The 26288-nt window shown below is 43.6% G+C and overlaps 1 protein-coding gene across 1 annotated transcript in view; it reads right to left on the bottom strand.

Moving 5' to 3' along the window:
• Positions 1-316: 316 nt before the first annotated feature.
• Positions 317-26288, bottom strand: part of ATP9A (ATPase phospholipid transporting 9A (putative)) — a 52762-nt gene continuing 26790 nt past the window's right edge. The window contains exons 14-28 of the mRNA XM_027881286.1: positions 25590-25802; positions 20012-20173; positions 15779-15871; positions 14734-14817; positions 13601-13771; positions 11641-11739; positions 11274-11363; positions 11037-11181; positions 9970-10034; positions 9076-9231; positions 7853-7917; positions 6973-7081; positions 5634-5691; positions 3513-3716; positions 317-2345 (exon numbers count right to left, since the gene is read on the bottom strand). Coding sequence (XP_027737087.1) covers positions 2209-2345; positions 3513-3716; positions 5634-5691; positions 6973-7081; positions 7853-7917; positions 9076-9231; positions 9970-10034; positions 11037-11181; positions 11274-11363; positions 11641-11739; positions 13601-13771; positions 14734-14817; positions 15779-15871; positions 20012-20173; positions 25590-25802 — 1851 coding nt within the window. The 3' untranslated portion in view covers positions 317-2208. The remainder of the gene's footprint in view (positions 2346-3512; positions 3717-5633; positions 5692-6972; positions 7082-7852; positions 7918-9075; positions 9232-9969; positions 10035-11036; positions 11182-11273; positions 11364-11640; positions 11740-13600; positions 13772-14733; positions 14818-15778; positions 15872-20011; positions 20174-25589; positions 25803-26288) is intronic.

Raw genomic sequence — 26288 nt, 5'->3', positions numbered from 1 at the left:
TATTAGAAGAGATGGAAAAAGGCAAATTTTCAAAATATTATGAGAAGGTGAATACCAAGAATTAGCTGTCCTTGGCCAGCAGGGTGTTTCTGAAGTTGCTATCTATAAGGACTTCAGACCAGAGCCTAACTGGAAGACTGGCACACAAGAAAAATCAGTGAGTTAAAAAGTGTTCTCTGTCATTATTCCTGAAGGATTTTGAAACCTAATTTTATAAATCAAGAGGGTTTCCCCCATGTGAAACAACAAACTCATACAGACTTGTACTTTCCTCTCACCCCAAGCCACATGCACTACAAAGCACATCCAATTTTTCTCTGAAACTTCTGGAACTTGCTTCCCCTCCCCTCTGATATTTATTCACAGGAACTAAGAGCAAGGAAGGCAGATCAGGTTGTACAAAACACTCTCTGGAGCAACTGCCACGCGTCAGCCACACAAGCCACAGCTATCTTAGATCTGAAAATTCGAGACGCCACAATGGGCCAACACAGACTCTTTTAGAACAACATTCCCATTTTCCACTGATTTTCACATCAAACCTTTTAATGCAACACTGTGCAGCTTGAGACAGTGAATGCCTGTAGCAATGGCAGCAGAAGCTGGCAGCCCTTTAAAGAGGTTCAACATGGCACAGAGATGAGCAGGGAGCTTCTGCACCTCACAGCAACACGGTGGCCCTGACCTGGAAGGGTTTCCTTGTGATTGGAGAAGTGAGACCTCTGGGCTGTGCTTTGAGATTGGAGAAGGGAGCTCAGCTCTGGGCTCTGCCTCTCCTATGCAGCCGACTTCCAACGGCGCCAAGCAGTGCCAGCTCCAACCATGGTTTTTATGATGTGGGAACAAGACAGCAAGCAACTAATTTAGCCCAGACTAAACAGCCTTTTAGATGAGGATGGATGCTACTAAAAGCTCATCCATGTTTGATGCATAAACACAACCCTAAAAGGTTCCTGTAACTCTCTATCCTTCTCCTGAGAAGCCCAAGCATGTGTTGCTCTCCTCATGGTATTATAACGTGGGCCAAAGTTAATCATAACACCAGAACTCACTGAGTTTAATTTTTGAAAATTAAAAATACATGAATTTGCTCTGCACGCGAGCCCAACGCCTTTGCATGAACCCACTCCTGTGATTCGAGTTTCAGAGCAAAGCAAGTGCAGGGTTCCAAAAGCTGCCTCTCTGCAGGGAGTGTGTCATTACCAATATCCACCTAGGAGTGTCTCAGCTTATTTGCAGCTCATCCTCACAGTTTCACCCTAACAGGAAACAGATTTCGTGTAGCTGTGAGGAGTAGCAGCTCTGTGACCTCTCCTTTCAGTCTCCAGGGATTCAAGACACGTCTGCCACATTGTCTGCAGAACAGTAAGAGTCTCTTTTCACGTTGTCGACACATTTCAAGTATGATCAACTGCAAATTTCTGTTCCAGAGAGGATTTGCTTTAGTTTAGATAATTTTCTCCTACACAAATAAATACAGAGTAAAGCTATTATGTCACCAGCTCCTTTTAACAGGAAGCACAAAAGCTAAACAGAACTGAGTTTCCTCATTTTGAACTATCATTTATCAATGGCTGGATACCTCCAAAATCACTGGGGTGACCACATTTCAACTGAAGGAAAATCTCAACCAGGCTCAGATTCTCATGTGTGTGCAGATCCGACACGCTGGAGCCCCGTTCTGGAAACAGCATGCCATAAATCAGGGATCAGCTGTCAGCAGTACAGTGCATCACCTACATTAAGGGATTTCCAAGATGTAAAAAGAACGTAACTGCTTAAATGAAAAAGACAAACAATACAAAACAACATAACACAATGCAAAGAACAGCACAGACATTTTTTAAAAAGTCACTTAAAAATTGTCAAATGTAAATCCCAAGGTCAGGTAGCAGCTTTCACAGACTTTTAACCATGCAAGAGAAACCCTTCGCCATCTCAGTTACATGCATTTGACCCCAGTTAAGTGGAACAAAAGTGACAAGAACTGGATGAACTAACAAGTGCCTCCACTCTCAGAACACTCCCTTTTATTGTCAGCTTTCTGTTCACGGCAGTTGTGGAGTCTTTTTCAATAAAGCAGCAGGTAACAGAGATTACCACACGATCCAGATGCAAATATCAGATGTACTCGTTATAGGAACAACTACAGGGTTTTGTCTCTCAGCCATGGGCAATGTCTGTCTCTGGTGTGCAGGGAGAGCAGCCCTAGGACGTGAGCTTCGAGTAGCTTGGGGGAGAAAACCTTCGCCTCAGGTACTTGAGGACGTAGAGGGGAAGGCAGCTCACCAGAGTGATGACGGTGACCTTCCACAAGAACGACAAAGTTGCAATGAAGTAAACATCTGTGTAAGGAAAAGAGCACAAAGTCAGCCAAGATGGGAAGTTCATTCTGGGAAGAGGTGCAGAGAAGGATCTACCGACACTTATTTCTGCCTATGGCAGAGGGTTGGAACTAGATAATCTTTAAGGTCCCTTCCAACCCAGGCCACTCTGATTTCACAATTCTCAAAAATGCCTCACCTCCACACCCAAGTTCAAAGCTCATACAATACAATTCCTCACTCTCCTGCCCTTGTTTTTCACAAAAGATGCAGAAACACGAAGTGCAGAGGGTGCAAAGGGCCGAAAGGGATGTGACTCCTCAGGGGTAACTGCCCTCACATACCCCACCTGAAACAGGCCCATCCATCTCCTGGCAGTGCTAAGGACTCCTTGGCTGGGAGCTGCCCTATGTTACTTGGCTGGCAGCCCAGCAAACACATGTCTTGACTCAGAATACCTCAGAATCTCTGCAAAAAAAGCCTTGTTCAAAATGGAGCTGGTATAACCAAATCCAAGGGAGGCAAATCCAGCCCACTGGGAAGTTATGCTGGCTGCCTTCAGAGTTAGGGAAGAGCTTTATGGAAGTAGTGACATCTTGTGGTTCCTGAAGGAACAATGGAACAAGCCTTGAGGGTCTGATATTTACAACTAGACAGTTACTGGGAGAATCTAGAATTCCTCACCTTTTTTCCTCTAACCAGGCAAAAGGATTAGTTCTGTTTCAGAAAACTAAAAAATCAACAACAACCAAACCCATAAGAGAAGGGCCCCAATGAACAGATTAAAGAAGGCAAATTTTAGGAGGTAGCTTCTTCACCCAGTTTAAAAGACTAAATCTTTCAATCTACCAGCAGAGGCTTCAATCTGTAACCTCAAGTTCAGTTCCCATATGGAAATAAAGATCACTGGTCCATGAGACAGCTGATGTGTGGCAGAGCCCAAAGTATGGATGAGATTTGCTGGGCAGCACAGTCTGCTGACCACCTTTACCTCCTCTACCATTTTGCTATGGGAAGGAACCATAAAATGTCTTCCAAGTGCCTTCAAATCACATAGAACTTACTGTAGCACCACTGTCATTGTACCTATTTGTTGGCTCCATCAACAGCCCATTGATCAATTCAGCTCTTCACAGTCCTGTTCCTCCCCAGACCATGAACTGATTGGAGGGAAGCCTTTAAGCTTACCAATAAACTCGTGTAAGAAGACCAGGGAAGCAATGTAGCAGGAGAGACTGAGCAGCTCAGCCACTATCATGAGCCAGTGCCATGTCTGGATCGTCAGGGCCACCATCAGTAACTCGGTGAGAATCAAGGACGTGAAGGAAATGGCAACAATGTGGACAAACTCGGATTCAAAGAGGAGCAGTGCTCCATACATGATGATGCTACCTGCAAAGGAAGGGAACATTTGGGGATTTGAGTCAAAAACCAGGCTAAGCTCTACAACCTCCTGTTAGGTCTTGGAAAGGCTGAAATATAATCATATCTTGAGAGTGTTTTTCATGAAACCTGATGAATAAAATGACAACAAATCGTTACTATTTAGGAGAAAGAACTGATGAGAAGACAGGGAAAAGTTACAGCACAGGAACCCAAACTTTTATGACAGTCTCTCATATTCATAGACACATGTAGATAGGAAATTAATACACTCTCCTTTGGCAACTGGAGATCTCTAACATCAGGAAATACTATCCTCCCAGAAAAGCAGTTGGTCACTACTCAGAAGCTAAAATATATCAAATTCTTCTGAAACCTACTGCACTGCTTCAGTGCCAAGACGCAAACAAGGTGCTGAAAAGCTCAGTGGATACAAGTGAGCCTCCCTTTGCACTGCTTGGACCAAGATCTCTCCCCTTTACACTTCCCCCCTAAAAGGAGCACACGTGAAAGCTCTGTTAATGAGGCATTGTTCGTGCTCCCATTCTGGAACACTCACAGGCCTGCGTGGCCACCTGCACAAATAACTCATGTTTAGCAGCATGAGTAATCCACACCAACATCCATCACACAGGGAAGGGAAAACCTGCAAGTGGCTAGAGCTCGAGCCACAAAGTTCAAATCCAGCTGTGAACTTTCCAAAATTTAGGACTGCTCAAGTTTTTGGTCAGGCTCATCTCTGCTAGCAACCAGCCCAATTGTTTGGCCTGCTGTTTTCTGGTTATCGAGCACTTCACAAGTGAAGTCACTTTAACCAAACGCTGTAACCAGATAGTGGTCTTAGCTCAAGGAGGAATCTTTCCCTCCATGCATCACCCTCTGGCTTTAGCTGTCCACCCCTTGTGAGTGTTCTATCAGTGCCCTGGCTTTGCCACTGTGTTATTCAGCACCAGGAGACTGTGATCCCTGTTGTGGGACTGCACTGTGACAGATTTCAGAAAATAAAGCCAACAGAGATTTTATATTCTTGGATTCACTCCCTGCTAAGGAGGGCAATATCAAATAAATCCATAAGAATTATCTGCTTATTTTGATGCATTGTTTTGACTCCTGTTGACAAAGGAGTTTTGGAAAACAAGAAATATTGCCATTTTAGCTTTTAGCTCCATGTTATTGACATGTTTGCCACAATTCCCTGATTGACACTTTTAGAAAGTATTTGAGTTTGAGGTTATTTCACCAAAAAAAAAAAAAAAAGACAAAATTAAAGAAAAGACCTTCTTAGACATATATCCCAATTACTACATTCACTTTTGGAAAATGGATGCACTGTAATTCAGGCAATTACTTAAGTGCTTTAGCAGCCTAAGTAGAGTGTATGGGATACGATCAAGAACCTGACCTCTACTCTAACCCTTCAGTATAGACGGTTGTGAAGCAACCAGAACTATTGCCACTTCCATTAAACAGCTTTTGGATAAAATCAGAAGCTACAGATGCTGTATTTTGAATGTTGGCAATAACCTTCAAAATGAACAGATTTGACAAAATCTGCAGATTTGAGATTTGCAAAAGAAGGGGAGAGCCACAAGCTCTACTTGACTGCTGGAGCAATTACAGCACTGAAAGGAACTTGCACAAAATTACAAAGGATGGTGGTTCCAATGATGGTTTGAACTTCTATATCTCTGCCTACAACAGGACTGACAAGTTGCTGCCAGTATTAGATTTTAGATAATTTCCTACTTTAGTAACACTACTGACATTTTCTGAGACAAGAAAAAAAAAGTACATATTCATTATCACAAGGATACTTTGTGAAATTCACTTAAAGCCTTACCAATAAACATCTTCCTGCAATAAAAAAAATCAGATATTCAGACACATTAAAACATGTCAAGGCAAAAGCAGAAGTTAATTTCTTACCTTGATAGATGCTTATTAATACCCATATTAAAAACGTTTTGTATGACAACGGTCGTCCCTGAAGGGGGGGGAAAAAGACAAAGCTCCGTTAGGATTTTCTTTTATGAACAGTCACTTACTTACAAATCAACTCAGAAATTAATAAAACAGAACTTGAAGATGATTTGGGGAAAAAACTAAATAAAACAAATCAACCAACCCAGAGTTACTCTCTTTTTATTCTCATTTTTGGGGGTGCACAAAGGAGGCCCGGGACTATGGAAGCTCAACTGCTCACACAGCACAGCCTCGTCCTCACTGCACACACAATTAATTCAGTGCAAAGATGTCTCATGAGTTTAGTCCCTGTACTGTGAAACAGAAGATGTGTGTACACACGTATATGTGATTATATTAATATTATTTTTCTAGACACACACAAATCACCATCATATTGAAGGCAGATAGGTTTTAAAAAAAAACATCTCCAGCCAACACAGCTATACCAGTACAAAAAACCCCTATGTTTAGACCAGGCCTAAGGATGGTTGAAGAATTAGTGGTTTATGACATAAGAGACAACATACAAGTGAAACCAGATGGAGACTTATTGAGGTTGCTGGAAAAACAGGCTTTGCTTCTGAGAGTATCTGTTTAACAGAAATCCTTGAGGGAAAGGATCTGTTGAAGACTCAGTCCACCCTTTCCTTCAATTAAGAAAGATGTTCCCAGGCTGCATACCCCAGTTATTCAGAACATTTTCCAGGGAGGAAGAATAAAAAAGAAAAAGGAACCTAAGACAAGATTTACCTTCCTGGTATTTCTATGGTAAACATCAAATAAAGTTTTCTTTGTCTAGGGAGAAGGACATGACTTTGACACTAAAGCTACAAAAACGGCACACCAAGCAAAACTTTAGGTACATTTAGATCATCCTCAAGGTAAATTTCTATAGAGGAACCTCTGTGATTACCTCCCCCCTTCATTAAATGAGGATATCCCTTCCCCTCGTTCCTTTTCTGCCTTCAGGATAGCTCCAAATCCCTGACAATTTCTCTTTTCCCTTTATTTTGGAACAAATTGGTAATATTAAATCCTTAGAATTTCCCACAGAATGGAACTTCTACTTCCCCAGCCGCTTTTAATAAATTGCATTTCATGCAGCATTCAATAAGTATCTGCCAGGAAATCTGGTTCTATCTGTTAATTCAAATTTGCCTTTAAAACAATTTTGCTTGAAAATGCCCAATAAAGTTCTGGATCTCTTGACAATATATTTGACTTTACACATTTAGAGAGTTTCAAATCAAGATGGGAACCTTGCCTTAAGCCAAAACACAAAAACAAGAGTGTCCCCCACCTTAAGAAGATCTTTGTAGAGCTCTGGGTACAACATTGCAACTTCAGATTTAACATCCTTGTCCAGGACAAGAGAAAACACTGGAAACATTGTGTAAATTGTGGAGTACCTGGGAAGAAGGTAGAAGACAAGTAAACTCAGGGGTAGATGAGCAAACAGAAATGCCAGTCTTTAGGTGCCAAATAACGTACCCATTATAAAAACTTGCAAAAGGAACACATGTTTTTGCATGTAGGTAAAACCTGCAGGAATGGCTTTTTGAGTGACTTTAGATCAGGAACACACACACAGGTGATTGGTGCAAGTGGTGCAACTGGTGTTACTGGCTTAAGAATGGAGCCAAGGACAGACCTGTCCCCACCCCAAAGCCTGCTCTGCAGTTCAGGTTTGATTCTGTTTGCCTCAGAAATCAAACATGGTTTTGTTTTGTTTTTTGTTTGTTTTTTTTTAAGTACTCAGAAGTATAAAAAGTCATACTGGGATTACACCTGCAACCCTGTATTTTAGACAGGAACTGTGTCCTCCTGCTGAAGAGGTTGGGTTGTCCCTCTTTCTGACACTGTCAGGAGCTGGACACTGGCTCTCACTCTGTGCAGGCACTAGACCATAACAACTGTCCCTCTGCTTTTTAGTGGGATCCAGGAACAGTTCCTGGAGAATGGGTTGCTTTCACATGTTCCAAATGTGACAAATCACCTTTTGGAAAGGTTTCTACCAGTGTCTGCACTGCCTTTGCTCAGAGCAGAGAGGGGACAAGGATCACATCCATCTCCTGGAGTGGTGCAGTGAAACACAGAGTGAAGAGGGACAATGTTAATTAGCCCAAACCTACTCACTGAGCACAGGTTTCCTCACTATTAGTAAAAAAATGAGCTCTTACCCAATGATGAGGAAGCCTTGGTAGAGAGGAACCGAAGCAAAGTAAAATACTGATGAGAAAACAGCCTAGAAAAGAAATGAGCTTTTTAGGCACTAAGATACTGCAGTAAAAGTAACAGCTTAAAAAATACACCCTGTTCAAACTGGCACATGCTTGCAGTGGGTTCTCCAAATTCCTGAAACGAAGACAGACTACTGTAATGTCAACCCTTTTTATTCCTAAGCAAACCTTGGATGAAAGTTATATTTAACAGCAAACACTGGAGAGCTGGACTGGAAACGTTTTTGTAAGGTAATTCCACAGAAAAGAACAGAAAGGGTTTCTTCCAAAGCCCACTGGTTCAATCCAAGCCATCCAGATGCTGAGAAGGACAGGTGCATCCTTATTTATGCCTGGATGATGCTTTCTCAATGTAAAAAAGGGTGAACACTCATTAATACAAAACTCCAAAGAGTTCAAGATTTTTATTTCTTTTGGCAGAAGTTACAGGTTTGTTCTCTGTTCTTTTTTTTTATCTGCAGAGAAGCTAGACTGTCCTCTGAATTTGAAGTTTTTGTCTCTATGCATCCCTCTCCAACATGTTTACCCTGAAAAGGGAAGAGGGCAGAACCAGCCTCCTCAAGCAATTCACTCAAAAAAATACTTAGAATTTTTAAGGAATGTATCAGTGCACCGTGGTGTGGAAATAGTACCTTCCAAAGAGTAACCTCTGTCTTTAATTGCAATTTTCACTCGAGTCACTACAGCTAAGAACAGAATTTGGCTCATAAACCCTTTAAAATCTCTTTCAACTCTCCCTGCCAACCGGCAATCGCGTTTTTGTTGCAGTGAGGCTCTGCACAGGCGTGAATTCCAAACCAAAACTAAGGCCTTCAAATAGTGAGAGACCAAACTTTAAACATACCTGGAAAACATGTGCACTTACTCAGCAGAGGCCTCGAGGGCATTTCCCTGCTTCAGATTTTGAGCATTTCCAACCACTACTACACAACAGCGATGACACTGCAGTATTTTCTAAGGCAGAATACTGTTTGTCCAGTTTTGGAGAAGTTGCTGATATTTGTCCAACACCAGGAACTTTCTCACGTGTTTTCATACCAAAGTAACAACTTAAGTTCCAGCCCAAGAAAAATTTTCAGGACAAATAATTGCATCCAAAACAAAACACACAGGACCTTTAGTTCGTCCCTTCCCTGGAAAAACCCTCATGGCAGTCCATTCACCTGCATTGTGCTGATGCACAGGCTCCTGTGGATCACAAACTGACTGAGGGCTGCAGACCTCTTGTAGCTGTTCCTTCCGTGCACCATCAGTAAGCGACCCAGATGTTTAAACTGAGTGATGGAGAAATCGGCTGCGAGTGATGCCTGCTTTCCTTCCTGTGAACAACAGCAAGAACAAAAGCATAGTGAGATCATTTCATCACTGGAAACACAGCGATACTGTACTATTATTTAGTTATTGACAGAATTTCCAAGAATATTTGCAATGCATTAGGTGAGGGAGAGTATTACCTCAGTAATTCTGCCTTCCACCGTGGTTTTTAAGTAAAAAGCAAAACTATGAGAATTCCCATCTGAACCTTGGCCTCCAATTCTAAGCAACCCTCTGGATTATGACTCACAACATGTATGTTAACGTGACACTCATATCAAGTTATTTCTGAACACAAATTTTCAGTCTCAAAAGTTCACTCAGTGTGAATGTTTTGGTTCACTGCAGAGTCTGTCACTGCTGCCAAATCCTGTCCTGTTGCTCCAGGCAGCTCCACGTGCAGGAACCAGAGTTCTAACCCAGAGTTTGTATTCTGAACAGGTTTTAATTGTACATGTAGGGTATATGTTATCAGTGTAATTATAATTACAGCACTTGGAATATCTATGCGTGATTAAAAACCCACGAATGCAGGGATTCTGCCAAGAACCAAATAATGAATCTGAACTCCCATAAACAGTAGTCTCCTTTACAGCCAAAGTCTTTTTCATAGTAAGGTTATTGTTCTGATGACTACTCTTGTGAGAGCTTGTGGACTTTCTTGCACAGATTTCTGAGGATTCATTTAAGAGTGACTTCCAAACCAGCCATAGGAATTCTTATTAAACATGAGGTAATCTCACCTTTCCTTCAACTCCAACGCCACAGTCAGCCTCCTGAATCATGCTAACATCATTCCCTCCATCACCTGCAGGACAGAGCAGAAACAACATTGGGAGTTAAGCAACAAGGGCAACTTGCAATCCCACCAAAGGCATCTGCACCAGACTGTATTATTACAAGAAACATTTAACCCTATCCACAATTAACCCTATCCACAAGCAGGAATTTTAGTCCTTAACTGTTTTGTTTTATTAGACCCACAGGTCAGTGATCAATTAATCTAACTTGTAGATGTACCTTTACACCTACAGTGCTGAAATAAAGCTCACAGATTAACAGTGGCACTTTACCTGATCAAGTTTTACAAAGATACCACAAGAAACATTCATGAGTAGTTTGGTCACTGTAGTTTCCATATGAAAAATTTCACCTTCACAATCATCCCACAAAAACATTGCTCCCTAAACCAGCATTTCCAGGTGTTATGACATGGGATCGTTCACTCAGAACAATAGCAGAATATGCTGAGTTGGAAGAGACCCACAATGATCATCGAGTCCAGTGATTCCCTTCATGATCCCTCAGCCCTTGCACAGGACCATCCCCAATAGTCACACCATGTGCCCCAGAGTATCATCCAAACACTTCTTGAGCTCTGGCAGCCTTGAGGCTGTGCCCGCTGCCCTGGGCAGTCTGTTCAGTGTCCAACCACCCTCTGGGAGAAGAACCTTTTTCTAATATCTACCCTAAATCTCCCCTGACAACTCCAGGCTATTCCCTGGGTCCTGTCCCTGGTCCCCACAGAGCAGAGATCAGTGCCTACCCCTCCTCTTCCCTTCATGAGGAAGTTGTAACTGCAGTGAGGTCTCCCCTCCTCCATCTGAACACACCAAGTGCCCTCAGCTCTTCCTCATAAGGCTTCAAGGCCATTCCCCATCTTCACTGCCCTCCTTTGGACGTTCTCCAACGGCTTCAGACCTTCCTTACACTGCGGTGCCCAAAACCACCACAATATTCAAGGTGAGGCTGCACCAAGAAATAGCAGGCACCATCCTACACGGTCAGTGCTCCCTATCCAGTCCCTTACCTACTGCACAGGTGAGTTTTCCAGTCCTCTCCTGGAGCAGTCGCACGATCTGAGCCTTCTGTGTGGGGGCGCAGCGGCAGCACACGACGGCGGGGCACTGGCACGCCAGCTCCATGAACTCGTACTCGTAGTACTTCAGACACACCTAATTTGGAGACCAGAGGCATCACTGACGGCTGTGCAGGAAGGTTTCCTCCAGCCACAGAGCTCTGGGGCTGTTCCTGGCTCAAAGCCTACCTCCAGGGAGTCCCCTGAGATCACGAGGGCACAGTCGTGTTTCCTGCGGAAGGCGTTCAGCTCCAGGTGGGCTTCCCCACGGTTGGTCACCTGGGGAGAAGGATGGGAACTGGAGGAAGGTTTGCCTCACTGGGGTGAAAAAAACCCCAAAAAGTCTCGGAGGGAGCAAAAGTAACATGGACAGGACAGGCAGCACACTGAGAGACTCAGAGCACACTGTCAGAGAAACAAAAACTCAGGGGATAGAAAGCCGGCTCAAAAGAATAAAAATATCTTGCTGGAAAACAGTTGTGATCTCAGCACTCCTCCCGTCCCAAATTTGGGCCCCAAACAAGTCTTTTAAGAGGGGTACGTGGGTGTTACTCACTAGTCTGAATATATGGATGTCCTGTGTCCGTGTCACCAAATGTGCGTTCTTGGCTGTACACGTGGCTGTCTCTAACTTATCCCCTGTCAGCATCCACACCTAAAACCCGAATATTCAATGCATTAGATACAAACTGAACAACCACGTCCGCAGGATGCTTGATTTACAAGCATCACCTGCCAGTTCAGGCATATGAAAGGACTGTTAAAATACACATACAAATTATTCTCCTAAAAAACCCCTATCTTAAAACACACAAGGAAATTTTCACACACGAAAGAAAGCAACGCTTTTAAAGAGGCTGAACCGCAAAGGAAGTTACAAACTACGTATAACATTTTTCCCATCTGCAATATTTCAAGATTCTGCTGATAAACCCACAAAATACAAGCTAAAAAATGTGTATGTGTGTGTTAATGTGTCCCTCCCCGGCCATTTTTCGAGCGGGCCCTGCTGCAGAAAGATCCCTCCTGGCCCTGCCTGAAATGTGGATGATGCAACTGGGATTAGCTCACTGCTGATGTGTATGGCTGGAACACACTGAGTTCCTTGAGGTTTGGGGTTTTTTTAGGTTTGGTTTTTTTGTTGTTTTTTTAAATATACACTGCTCCTTTTATTTTGTGCTGGTGAAGGGGGGGAATTAGAATGCAATGTCAGCAGCAATACCGTGTTATAATCTGACTGGGAATTCCTTCAAAGGTGTAAATATATCAGTTTGTTTTGGGTTTTTTCAACTGGTTTTTAACCTTTCAAGACACTGCCTAAGAATATTTAATGAGCAAAAAACTTCAAGAAAAAAAACCAAACAAAACAAAAAACAAACACAAAGACTTGCTTATTATAATCTGAGGTTGGAAAGAGATCTGATCTTAACAAGATGGTCCCTGTCATAATTGCAAGACCCCCCCCACTCTTGATTTATTTCTTGCATGCAATGCCCTGATGAACATTCCAGTGCAAGGAGTGCTCAGGAGTGCTGTGCTCAGGGTGTGATGACACACGTTCCACACCCCAACAGCCACAGTGAGGAGAGAAAAGGAAAACACTTTGGAATGATGGGTCAGGACTACACTGTGGGGGGATAAACCCCAATGCCACTAAGGAGCTCTGTCTGATTCCCCTGGTCTCACTTCTCTGCTGAAGGCCCTGCTGTTTACAGGGATGGCTCCAAACAGAAAGCACTTCTGGAAGTCTGTCCCAAGCCTTGAATTCCACTTCCTACCTAAATCCCAAACACACAGCCCTGCTTTCGATTCACAGCATGGCTCTACATTTTTGCTTGCTTTGCTACTTAAAACAGAGAAACTCCAACCAGACCCTACTTTTCTTGCCCAAATACGGATGTTTAATTTTTTTTTTCCTTTTGTAGTCTGGGATCTGAGTGATAAGTTTTCAGGGAGAGAAAGTAGGTAGGTATCACAGCAGCTTCCGCACCACTGAGCATAGCTCAGGCTCTAAGTGTCTGAGTATGAGATGCCAGAACCCAAAACGCTGGGGGGAAAAAAAATCCAGTCCCTGATTCTCTTGGTTCAGACTCCCCTCTAGTGGCTATTGAAAATGTGGATATTCACAGCTCCAACCCCAGCACCACAGACCAAACACATCCAAACCTGCCTTGATTCTTGCAACTACCTGAAAGAAAGAATTGCCCAAAAGTCTCCTGTAGCTCCCCTCTCCTGCCCTCACACTCTCTGTCTGTGCAGAGCATGTTAGGGAAAGAAAAGCACAGGAGGTGACATGCTTTCATGTGTTCAGGCAACATTTACTACTTCCCAGCACGTTCTGTTCCCAAAAGTGATGTTTAAAACACATCACCCAGCCCCATCACAAAGGGCATCTGGTGAAGTGTTTACCCTGACAGGGCCCCCAGACTCCCTTTTATTTACCATCTGCAGGACAGTGCCATGTCCTCCAGAGGGTCTAAACATTCCTGCTAGGATGAACAGTGGGTTAGACAGACCTTAATGCCAGCATTTCTCAGCGTCTCCAGCGTGGGTCTGACATCGGCCTGCAGCTGATCCTCCACCCCGGTGAGACACAGCAGCTCCATCTCCATCTCCAGGCTCTCGATGACCGTGGCCACCTTCAGGGATCGGTCATGCACGCTCAGCTTCGCCTGGATGTACCGGGCCTGAGGGCAGAGCAGGCACAGCACAGTCAGCCCCTGCTTTTGTGGCAAACTGGGCTAACCAGCATGAGGGTCAAACACTGAACCTCCCTCTGACAACAGGCATTCAGTCTGGTCTAGGGAAAGGTGTTCTTGTCCAGGGCAGGGGGTTGGGACGAGATGGTCTTTAAGGTCCCTTCTAACCCAGGCCATTCTATGATGCAGAGATGCCACCTGTCAGTGCTGGTGAACACGAGGTGTGTGTTACAGGGTAAGGTGAGAAATACTTCAGGGAGTTGTTGCCATTTTGTCCCTGTGCTCTTTCAGGTGCACAGCGTGGCCTTGGTCACACAAAGGCACAGAAACTGGTGGGGTGGCACCTGCAGAAAGCCTGGAAGCAACTCCCTCACCCCACAGGTCTAACCAAGGTTCTGCAACTAACACATCTAGAAACGACGGCAACAGAGAATCCTAAGCATTTCCATTATCACATCTCTACATTTAAATGAACAGTTCTCCTTTACATTCTCCTGCCTGGGGTAAGCAAGTCAAGTGCTGTGTGTAGAGACCCATCTAAGAAACCTCATGCATGAAGCCTGTGTTCCCATGAAGCCTGAATGGGTTTTATTCAGGCTGTTTGTAGTTCCCCTGGATGTCAGAATACAAAAATGGAAATTAAAAGCCGACACATTTCCCAACACAAACACAACTTGTCTAACAAATTATTAACATTTGCAGAATTTATAACCACAAGAGATTATAAGGCAGGATTCAGGAACTGCTTTGGAGGGTCCTGGCTGGGATCCAGGTTTCATACATATCACTTAAAAAGCAACTTTGATTAAAAGAACATCAAGACATTGACGAATGACTATTCTAGCAGAAGCAGGAGGGAGATGAGAGGCAGCATTATCATGAGAGCTCTGTGAGAATCACTTCAGTGATTGTTTAAAAACACAGGAAAAAAAAAACAAATAAAAACTTACTTCAAAGTCCTGATACTGCTCTTCTGTCAGAGACTTCTTGGCTACGACAAGAACCCTCAGGCCTTCCCGAGCCATGTTACCACACTGGAAAGAAGGACCACATTGTAAACCAGAAACTCCATCTCCAGTAAGATGATTTATGCACAGCAATGTGGAGATGGCAGTGTAAGATAGCAGGTTAAGAAAATAACCATCCCATTCGAGCAACCCCAGTGAGTCTATAACGTCTGATAAAGTGCATGATAAACCCGAGAAGAAAAAGGAGACTGGCAGTGGTTTGTAACCTGTGCCAGTGATCAGAAAGAAAAATGTCCTCTCTGCTATAGCAGGGTGGCAAAAACAATCCCATTAATTTAATTGTCTCTGTCTCTTAAGCAAAAGGACAAAAGCCTGTAATTTCTAGACTTCACATCTTTGGCCATCAACTCTTTTAAAATAAGACCAAGTTATTATTATTTCCGTGAACACCAGAAAATGAGCAATTGAAGCTACGGTTAGGATGCCCTATCCCTGGAGGTGTTCAAGGCCATATTAGATGGGGTTTGGAGGAACCTGGTCTAGTGGCCCCTGCCCATGGCAGGGGGTTGGAATGACATGGGCTTTAAGGTCTCTTGCAACCCAAACCATTCTGAGATTCTATGAACTCTGTGCCACCGTTACTACTAACCCGACAAACATGTTGCAGTACCAGGATGACAAATGCAGTTTTGGAATCAGACCTTTCAGTCTAAAATAGATCCAAACACAGAATCAAGCCCAAGAAAAATTTGGTGAGTGTCAACCAGTTTTTGAGTGAAACCCATTTTATTTCCAGGACTTATTCTGCATTAAATATGCTGAACTTGCCACTTGACATCCTTGTTATTACATATATATTTGGCTGAAGATTAATACAATGAATTGCCAAGATCAGTGACCTTCTGGCTTAGATATTTTAGCAGTGAGGTCCCCCTGCCACAGTGACAAGCCTTGTCAGGTGTTTTCCTGGAAGGAGAAAAGCCCCCACGTGAGGAATCCCCTGAGCACAGGAGGGACAGCCCTGTACCTCCTCTTCCAGCCAGTCGTTGTACTGCACAATTCCAGCCATCACCACATCTGCCCCCTTCATATAGAAGGTGATCTCTCCTGTAGATTCATCCTGCAGATGAGAAACAGAACAGTCTAAGTTGGGCCAGTATTAGCAGATTTGGAGGGGCCTCAGCAAGTTAATGATGAGTTCTCAGCACAACAGTCATGGAAATGTCTGTACTGCGTCAGGCTGAAGGTCCACCTGGCTCAGCATCTTGTCTAGGAGCTAAAAGGAGATGCTTATTCAATTCCAACTCAGTTACTTGCAGCAGGAATTAATGTTTAGACAAGGAGGATCAGCTTTTTAATCAGCCACACAGTATCTCCACACAGACACCTCTCAATCCTGAGTGTGTGTGCCCTCAGAATAACCTCTAGCCCTCACCTTGAAAATGAATTTCATGCTCACCTGAAACAATAAAACAGATGCGTGAAGCTTAACAGAGTAAAAATCACTCTAATTTACCCTCTCTGTTACATTACATGGAATAAGCAAAATTAAAGCTTCTGCTTGCCACAGAAAGGTCAGGTTGCTGCCTGTCTTATCTGATACAAGCAATTTATAGGCTGCAAGCAAAGCATATTTACATTACCACAAATTAAAAAATCCCCTCTAACCAGGCAGATACCTACGGAGGCCACAGGCATTTGTATTACAAGCTAATGGAAACGCTGGTAATTTCCTCAAAGGAGACAAAACAATGAGTAAGGAACAAACTGCTCTGTAAACCAAGATAGCCACCAGGGATAGGAAGAAAACAAAGTGAACACGCAACACCAAAAAGCCCAGAAAGGTCTGCAATAGACAGCTGTGAATGAGGGGGGCAAAGTACTTCAGAAAAAAAAAAGAAATTAAAGGAAAGCACAGTGGACATTTCATTGTCTCACTAATAGATGGGTCAGTTTGTCCCATTATTACAGAAACTACTGGTGGAGGTGCTCATCCATGAATACTTTGAGTCAGCAAGTAAAAGCCTCATGTCCTGTGGCAAAATAGAGTTTATATCCACAGGGAAAAAAATATAAGCAGCATCTGATGTGGATACTAAACCTGCAAAGAAAAAAAGTACCTTTGCTGGGCAAATTAAGAAGTAGCCAAGGACAACGAAGCTTCTTTGCTGACCAGTTCTGCCAAGCTCGCAGAGATACTCACAAGGAAGATTCTTATAATTAATCCTAACCATGGTTTTCAATGTCCTGAAACATCCAGCCTTCATATACCGGCAGACACACATCCCACATCCCCAGAGGAAAATGTGTCACTCTACCAAAACAAGTAGAATCTGCTTAAATAAAACACAACGCTTTTGGCAGTAGCCAAAGGTAAAGGTTTATCTTTGAAATTATTTGATTAAAGAGCGTCTAACAACATCTCTGTAGGAAACTGCATAAAGACTCCACTTCCCGTGCTGCAGAGCTGGCTTAAGATAGTTTAGATTTTTTGTCCAATATAAATACTGTATCAGCTATCTCCTTGCATTAGTCATTTCCTCTCCCCGAGTTCAGTAGGAGGTTAGTGCGTTCTCATTTTATGGCAAGATCACACTATAAATCTACACAGAGATTTGCCAGTTATATTGTTTTGGAGAAGCATCTTTTTCCACCGTGGTCTGACTCTGGCCACGGTTCAAAGGCTTCTTTCAATTCCAGATATGACAATAGCACTATCTTTGCTGTACAACAAAGATCATTCCACAGGGGCAAGGGGAAAAAAAAAAAGGCAAAGAAAAAGAAGAATGGAAAATATTGTGGTCACACAAACAGGCCTTCTTCAAAGAGGAAGATAAGTCAGTGCACAGAATGGTGAAGAGGCTGCTTGAGTTAAACAGAACTTCTTAGAAATGAAATAATCAGGTACAGAAATGACAGTTGATCACGAGGAAACAAGCAGATATTGAAAAAATACCCCAAACCAGGCTACATCTGCTACTTGCTTTCCGTATTAACTATTAATCTATTTACTAAAAGTTATACATTGAAGGGGATCTTTTCATAGGAGCCAGAACAGACAGGATGCACAGGGCAGATGAGTGCCTGCCAGGGACTGCAGGAACAGCATTGCTGGGCTGGCACAGGAATCACTTGCTGAAACTCCATCCCCAGGGTGTACAGGAAGCCTGTCAACATTATCACAGGGGCTCCCAACAGCCAAAAAAATAGCAGTTTATAAGAATGGGCAATACCTGCATAGTTGAGCAGAAAACTTTACCATTTGGATTCTACTCACTACAATGGTGAGTGCAGCTTCATTTCCCTTCCTGCCTCATCACTCTCTGCTTTTTTTTCTGGATACTTCAGCTAATTTCCCTCTCCTTATTTTTGTTTTTAAACAAGCAGCAGAGTTTTAGAAGATACACTGAAGAGGTAAACACCTTGAAAGTTGTGGATCAAAACCAAATGAGCACCTGAACATGCACACATATATGTTTAAACAAAGTAAATTTTACTTGATAACTATTTATAAACTTTTTTTTTTTTTTAAGAAAATTAAAACCTTGATTGAAAATGTTATTTTGGAATATATAGGAACATGGCAAAGTAATATCCAGGCAGCCAGCATCTGCTACTCAAACCTAACTCTGCACAGGGTAGAGAGGGAGCTGATTTTAGTGGCTTAGAGCAGCTGAATGGCTACAAAATAAAGACACTCAATTAACACAACAGAGAGGAACCAATGCTTCTTTAAAAGTATTTACAGTCAGGATCTGGGCCTGATGTTGCTCCGACTGACCACAAGTGGGAGTTTTGCTGGTTTTGCCAGCAGAAATAACCTAAATACAGAAATACAAACTGGAGAATTTCTTCCTAATGGAGGAGAAGGTAGACAATAGATTACTTAAAAGGAATAAGCTTCAAATCAAAAAGGCAAAAAAAAAAGAGGACTGTCTTCCACTGAGATGAGAAAATTTCAGGCAGAGGAAATTTTTACAACCTGCTTCCAGATACCCCAAATAAACATAGTGTAACCCAGTTTTACTGCAAAGTGAATAGAGGAGGGAAAAAATAAAATAACCCCCACGCACTAATCTTACTTATTCTCCCCACCCTAAATAACAAAGCTGCAGAGCCCGAGGAGTGATACAAAAAAATCCAGTCTTGCCCTGGATTATAGGTTTCATATTCATGTTTTAGATTCCTGGTACCAATTATCTGTGTGTACTCTCAGTAAAAAGAAAAAACAAACAAGGATGTTTTAATTATCTCCGAAAGAAATATTCAGATTGCTTCACCTTGTTTGCTCCACAGGCAAACAGCAGTGCCTTACCACAGCTGGGTTTATCTCACTAACCTAGTGCTAGAGAGTCAGTCTTGAAAACTAACAATCATAATGGTGACAACTCTTTTAAACACCCACACTTTGTTGTTTTTCTTTCTTTTTAAGGTAATTTTTTTTTCTGAGGCTCTGATCTTATACTGTATTTTATCTAAACCCACAGTAGGTGTATGGTTTTGGCTGGGCACGTATTCAGCGTATGCAGTGCCTGCTGTTGATTGAGGTACTTGCACAAATGTTCCCTTTCACCTCAACTCAGCTGTTTCCAAGCCCTGCTCGTGACACTGTGTGCTCAGCCTGGCTGTGGGCTCTGTCCAACACCTCTCATCAAAAATCATCTCCACAGCTCCCTGCAGCTCCAAGTGCTTCCTCCCGTGGTGCTGTACTTCCACAGGCTCTGAGAGGACTTTTGATGGCTGGCAGAGATCTGGAGAGCAGATTCACAAACCCACTAATAATATCTTATAACTGATGTGGCATCAGTCCAGAATTCCCCTCCTCCTTCCCACCTGCTGCCTTCTCCATCATTCCTTGCTGTACCCACAATGCTCTGGAGATGCAGTGCAAGCTGGACCCATGATCCTGCTTGGCTCCTGGCTGACCCTGAGGGGGGAAGGCACTTGTGACCTGGGTCCACTCCCAGCCCCAGTCCATCCCACAACCCTCCCAGCTCTGCCAGCACGACTGTGGCATGGACACAGATGTTTGATGTGTTCCACTTCACGTTTTGCCCGGTGAGGGTGTGGAGCTTCCCTCACTGGAGATATTCCCGAACCATCTGAACACATTCCCATGCCATTTTCTCTGGGATGGCCCTGTTTGAGCAGGAAGGTTGGACCAGATGCCCCCACTGAGGTCCCTTCTCGCCTGACCCATCCTGTGATTCTGTGATTTACAGGAGACCCCGCAGGACACGGAGCTCCCCATGCCGCTCACCCGGACGATGATGCCCATGCGCTTGCTCTCGTACGTGAAGGGGAAGATCTGGAGGATGGTGAAGTTCAGGATGTGGCCGCCCGGGGTCCTCAGCTGCACGGAGGACTGGTCTCTGCCCACCAGCGTCAAGCCCACGCTCTCAGTCCACTGTACCAGGGCCACCTGAGGGGAGAAGGACACGGTGAGGGCGGCCAGAGCCCATCATGAGGGGAAGGGGTAGTGGGGGGGCTGCAGAGAACTCATTAGTCATTAATGGTGCTATCAAACAGATCTGTTGATAAATACAGCTGCTCCTTTATGGCTCTCCCTAGCGTGTTTTCCTTGATTTAGAAGCTTACTAACAGTGTTTCTGCGGTTTGGGCAGCCCAGCTCCTGTCTGGTTCAGCTACCAGGCTGTCCTAGACCCTCAGCAGGAGGTGGTCACCCTTCAGTTGGACATCAGGAGGAATTTCTTCATGGAAAGGATGGTCAAGCATTGGAAGGGGCTGCCCAGGGAGGTGGTGGAGTCCCCATCCCCAGAGGTGTCCAAGGAAGGACTGGACGTGGCACTCAGTGCTCTGGGCTGGGGCACAACGTGGGGATCGGGCACAGGCTGAACTCGATGGTCTGGGAGGTCTTGTCCAACCTAAATGATTTTGGGATTCTGTTCCAAAGGAACAAGGGCAGGCACAGGGACCCTCTGCCCAGCCCTATGGTGCCCAAACCTCATTGGGCACTTCAGGTAAATCCCTTTACAAACACTTGCTTTTTGAAAGTGCTATGTCCCAGCTTGCTGCTTATGAAATCAAGAATTCAAACCAAGGAATTCACCCTGGATTTAAAATATCAAAGCCAGAAACACGAATGCAGCCCATTAAAAATTCATATTAAAAAAGCAAACAAACAAAATGAGTTCTGTTATTATCTATCTGTTCAGTAGTAACAGTTCATCAACACCTTTCAAGCTCTGTAGTGATCAGCAAGGCAGCTGAAGGCAGGCTCAGACACTTCTTAGCAGAGAGCCCTTCTCCCTAAACATTAAAAAACCTGAAACACAAAACAAAACAAAACAAAACACACCTAAATCAACCCCAGATTTTTCAAGGCACACACCAGAACTCATTTAACTGAATTTAGGTGGGTATAGTTTTGATTGCAGCTTCCAGTATTTAAGGACCTACAGCACTGAATTCTTTACTAGCTTTCACTAGACTGCAGCTGAGTCAGGACAGAAGGCCAAAGCCTTTATTTTGCTTCCCTGACAACCCTCCCAGAATCCCCACCTCAGCTGACACATCCATCTAAGACTGAGCTTGCTGAGACTTAACTCTAGAAGCTGTCTGGGCAGTAACAGATGGGAGCAGCAGCTGACACGAGCCCATATATCACCAGCCTCCAGAAAGGATCAAGGGATACTTTCTCCAAACAGAGATGTAATACTGGGAGTGTTTTACAGTGACATTTTCAAAGGCAGGAAAGCACTGGGGACATGGTTGCTGCTGATCTGAAGGTTAATTATACCTTATGTCTTTCAGGTCCTGCCTTTAAGTGACCACAAATGCCTTAGACAAAAATGAAATTTATTTTGGGAAATCATAAACATAATATATAGTAATAAAAATGGAACCTGTAAATACTTTTATTTGTTCTGGATTTTATTATAAGAATTGACCCAGTTGGGTCTAACTGGAGAATCTTTTGTGAACTCAGATCTCTTTCATCCAAAATCAGGCATAAAAGAAAACTTCAACTTTTGCTTTCATAAAGTAGTCTTAAATTGCCAGATTAAAATAAAACTCAAAAAATGGTTGAGTTGACTTTGCCTTGAAAGACCTTTAAGTCAATTTGAATCAATATTTGGTTTAATATTAGCAAGTTTTTGCAGGCTTACTCAAAGATTACAAATCAAAGGCTCTTTCAAGCTTATCTTTGAAAAAGTTTCTTCAAGCCATCCTCACTGCATTAAAGTGTGCAGTTAGATAATCCTCCTAACAGTCTCCCAGAGCAGAGATGGAGCTTGGGTTTCTAATACTTTGGTTAATAAATAATTACTGAGAATTGCTCACAAGACAATGTTATGTGATGTTCAGCCTGAGCAGCGCTGGCTGTTGATTTGTCCATGTTGGTAAGCTGCAAATGCCTGGAGACACAAATCTCTGCTCCCAGCTCAGCATCTCCTTTTTATGGACACCTCCTCCCTCCTTCCCTGCCAGCACCTCATTTAAATCCTGCATTAGGAAGCTTTAAACCTCCAGAAAGAAAAGCCTTGTGCAGAGGAACAAATGGATGAGCAGTCAGAGATGCTACGTCATGCACAGGGCACACTTCAAACTAATTGACTGCAGAGCACCAGGAACTGGGGATTGCCCTGAAACGGTATCTCAGTGGAAAGGGAAGAATAAGAAAAGAAATGCCCCTTTGCCATGTTGCTCCTGAGCAGGTGTGGGTCCTGTCTCACCTCCAGGTGAACCACAGGGGCCGGGGGTTGACCCCATGAACGTGCCACTTCCCAGCCTCTACAGTACTTAATGAATAACTACTGAGAGAGACAGTGATGTAATTCTGAAGTGTTCCCATCAGATGTACTAAAAGCACTGACATTACTGTCTCCACTCAACAGGGAATACAATGGGCCTGGCCTTTGGGAAGTGCAGTGGCACCAGTGGAAAAAACAATGGCAATGGAAGCACCGACGGCTCTTCTGGGCACCTGGGACAGGGAACACGTCCTGGCTCCATGTGACACAGAGGAGGTTTATTCTGTGTTGTACAAACAGATAACTAGAGGTGCTCTCAGCCACAGTGAAAAGATGAGAAACGTTCAACATGCAAAAACACGTTTACAGCTTAGACTGAGATTTAAAAGAGGCTTGAAGTCCCCCAAACACCTCCACCAAGCATGCTCACTGAGGAGGGAAATCAATGAAGTGACCACACGCCAGGATTTTCCAGCTCCATCCAGGCCAAGCCTGATACTGATCTGAGCATTACAAAGCCGAGTAGGTCCAGCAGCTCGGACACCATCCCCAAACTTTGCTCTTTCTGACAATTAAATTACCCAAGCCACCACTGAAGTGGATATCGACTAATAAATTTCATTCTAAAGAGACAAATTGATCCTTGCGTGCCATGAGTTGCTCTGCAGAGCCCCATTTAGGGCTGCCTGGGCAGGCAGACAGCAGGCAGAGACCAATTGATCCGTGCACCCTTTCATGTCCTGGCAGCTGTGGAGGGTTGTCAGGGTTAAAGACTGTTTGCCCAGGAATCCCAGGCACTCTTATCTCTGATCAGATTATATCTATTTCATTTCCCCTGTTAGTTACTGTATGGCCACAACTGACAACTGGCTCGCAGAGCCCCAAGGCTGTAACCGATATCTGAATAAAGATACTTCAAGACTTCTAAATGGCAGCGTGCACAGGAAACAAATTTAGGAAATCCTGCTTTCTGTTACAGGAAATGAATCCTGTGCCAACTGGTAGAAATTACCCTCGCTGTTAAAGTAAAGAGAATACAAGTTTTTGTACTCATTTCATAAACTGACCTTCCCTGCCATGGCAATATTTTATTGATATAGGATTTCAAAGGCTGGCTTTAACAGGAGTCCAAAGCCATTCCCCCACAGGGAATGTTATTTAACAGCATTGCTCCCTACTCAAGGACTCCACTTGTGTTGATCCTGCGTTTTGTACCATCTAGTATGACATACACAGCATGGCTAAACAATATTTGTATATCTAAGACCTACCGACAATATTTCCTCAGTGCAGCAAAGCATATCTGATTTCTGAACCCGCTGTAATTCTCTACTTAAGATATCACAAGAAAGGAAAAAAAGAATTTAAACAATAATCTTGGAAGGATTAGTTATCATGCTATAGTAAAACAAACAAACAATATCCCCTGGGCATTTCAGACAAATTGCTGCATAAATATTTTAAAGACAGAGCAGTGCAAGGAGAAAAAGGAAAAGAAAAATCACTGACTTCACTATATACCACGGTATATATGTAAACAAACAGAAAATCTGTGCAAAAATAGCCAGTAAATGCTTTAGGGGGGAAAAAAAACCCCAACCTAAATGCAGATCACAAAAATTACCATCTGGAAATCATTCAGAACTCATTTCAATCCAAAGGCAGTTGCTTTCTGTAAGTTGCTTTTACAGGGGAGAGCAACACATTACAGAGAAGAAAAGCAGGTAAACAAACCCCTGCCCTAGACTGTGTGTGGGGGAGGATGAGAGGACACCCACACCCTGCTCAGGGAGGAGGAAATGCTGGTTGGCACTGTGGGCACATTGATGGAGGAGGGGGAAAGAGCAGAGGTGCAGCTTTTGTACAGTGCAGAGAAAAACACGAATGAAATGAATGAATTGCCTTACTTTGGAAGAAAAACACTATAGGGAACAGATTGAATGTATATGAAAAATGGAAACTAAGTCTGTGTGCCAGTCTCACAGTAGTTCACACAGTCCCAAAATCCTCACACAGCTGGGCTTCTAACAAATAAATGTATTTCCATGCAAAGCATTTCTCACCTCTAACAATGAGGAGAGCCAGCGTCTCTTCTGATGTCAGAGGTGAAAATGTTATTATCAGAGGCAAAGCTGGTTTACTTGGGGCAATAAATGGAAAAACCCTTCAAATGTAGTCAGAGGGGTGACATGTTCTCATGGCATCAGTGGGATTCTCAGGGGAAGTTTAAAACTTCAGTCTCTTTCCACAGCACAGGGCAAGTGTAGTTGTGCAAATTAATAGAAAACAAAATTATTAATCTTGGTTGCACTAAAAGATGTATCCAAGAAGTGTAAGCAATATACAAAAACTTATTTTATTCCTCCTGTCTTTGTCACAGAAGGAAAGAACACTGCAATTCAATTTTCTAATTTTTGCAGAGGGTTGTAAACAACACTTAAATTGTAGGTCCTGTATTGAACCGGATCTCTCAAATGTTCAGTTCAAGTTTCCAGTGAGGGTCTGGAGAGCTGTAAAGTTTCTCCCCCCGTACCACCCTGCATAGCCCTGGCTGTGCTGGGGGCTGGCAGAGACCTGGCAGGGCACAACCTTTCTCCAAAACAAACTTGTGCACTTCCCTCTTGAGCACTGGGCCTGTCCATCTGCATGGGAAGGGAGGTGTCCTGGGTTAGCAGTGCTGCCCGGTGTGATTTACAAGTTTTCACTTGGTCTGGAAGTTCAAACACCTCACAGAGCAGGGACAAGCTGAACTGTGTGAGTATTCTAACCTTCTTCCACAAGTTTCCTCCCCAGACAAGATAAGACTGCCCATAATTCACCAAACATGGTCAAAGGGACTCACGGTGTTGAAGTGCAAAATACACCCTGGACAAAAGCTACAGAAGCAAAAATTCTGCAATGATACAACAGATTCCAGTCACCATGTGGATCTGTAGCTTCAGGCAGAGAGGCAGAACAGCTGAGAGGGCACTTATGGTCAATTCATGGGTTATCAGAGCAACAAACGCATTAAAATATTATCCCCTTCACCAAACTGGAGCGCTTCCTCCAAGTAACTGTGCTTTTTTCCCAGCAACAAGCACGGTCAGATTGACACTTTTATCCACCCCAGTGGGTACTGACCTCATCAGGACTGGAGGCCTGGTACACCCTGCAGGAGTCCTCGTAGTGTCTCTCAGCCTCTGCCTGGTCGGTGACCCCGTTGGACTCGTACACGGGGGTCACGTTGTGGCACAGGGCGATGGCCTTCACCGCCTCGTGCACGCGGCTGCTCATCGTCTTACGCACCTTCGTGGCCAAGGTGAGCCCCTTCACTGCAGGGGGGTCCTGGGATTGCTTATAAACAAAGAAAGAAGGATTACTATGGGGAAAAAAATTAATTAGATGAAGTCTTTACTTCAGTGAAGACCATATATGAGGCGGCTGTGCAGACCGTCCCCAGAAATGAGACACACTCATCACAGATCTTAACTCGGGTCATCTCTAGGAACACCCCAGGGCAATCCAGCTCCTTTATCGTTGTTACTGGTGCAGTAAAATGCCCCAAAAGTGTTACCTAAGTTTTTGGAACAGTACACCATGGGAAAAAACCTTTTGTTGCAGATCCACCAGACACCAAATGGTGATGGACCAAAGTCAGAAGACTCAGTGAAACCACTTTTTGCTCCACAAAAGACCGGTATGGCTTGGAAAATTAAGAGTCACTTGGGTTCCATGTGCAAGAGAATATAATTGGTGAAAACAGAAAACAGATGACTCGTATGGAGCTAGAAAGTCTTAATTACATTAATTTAATTTTTAATACTATTTTTAGTATCAGAA

The sequence above is a fragment of the Empidonax traillii genome, unplaced genomic scaffold (genome assembly GCF_003031625.1).
Source record: "Empidonax traillii isolate 1590-97213 ecotype Southwest subspecies unplaced genomic scaffold, ASM303162v1 scaffold86:size2944007, whole genome shotgun sequence".
NCBI classification, from domain to species: domain Eukaryota; kingdom Metazoa; phylum Chordata; class Aves; order Passeriformes; family Tyrannidae; genus Empidonax; species Empidonax traillii.
The sequence above is the reverse complement of the archived record's forward strand: the minus strand, read 5'-3'. Positions and strand labels throughout refer to the sequence as shown.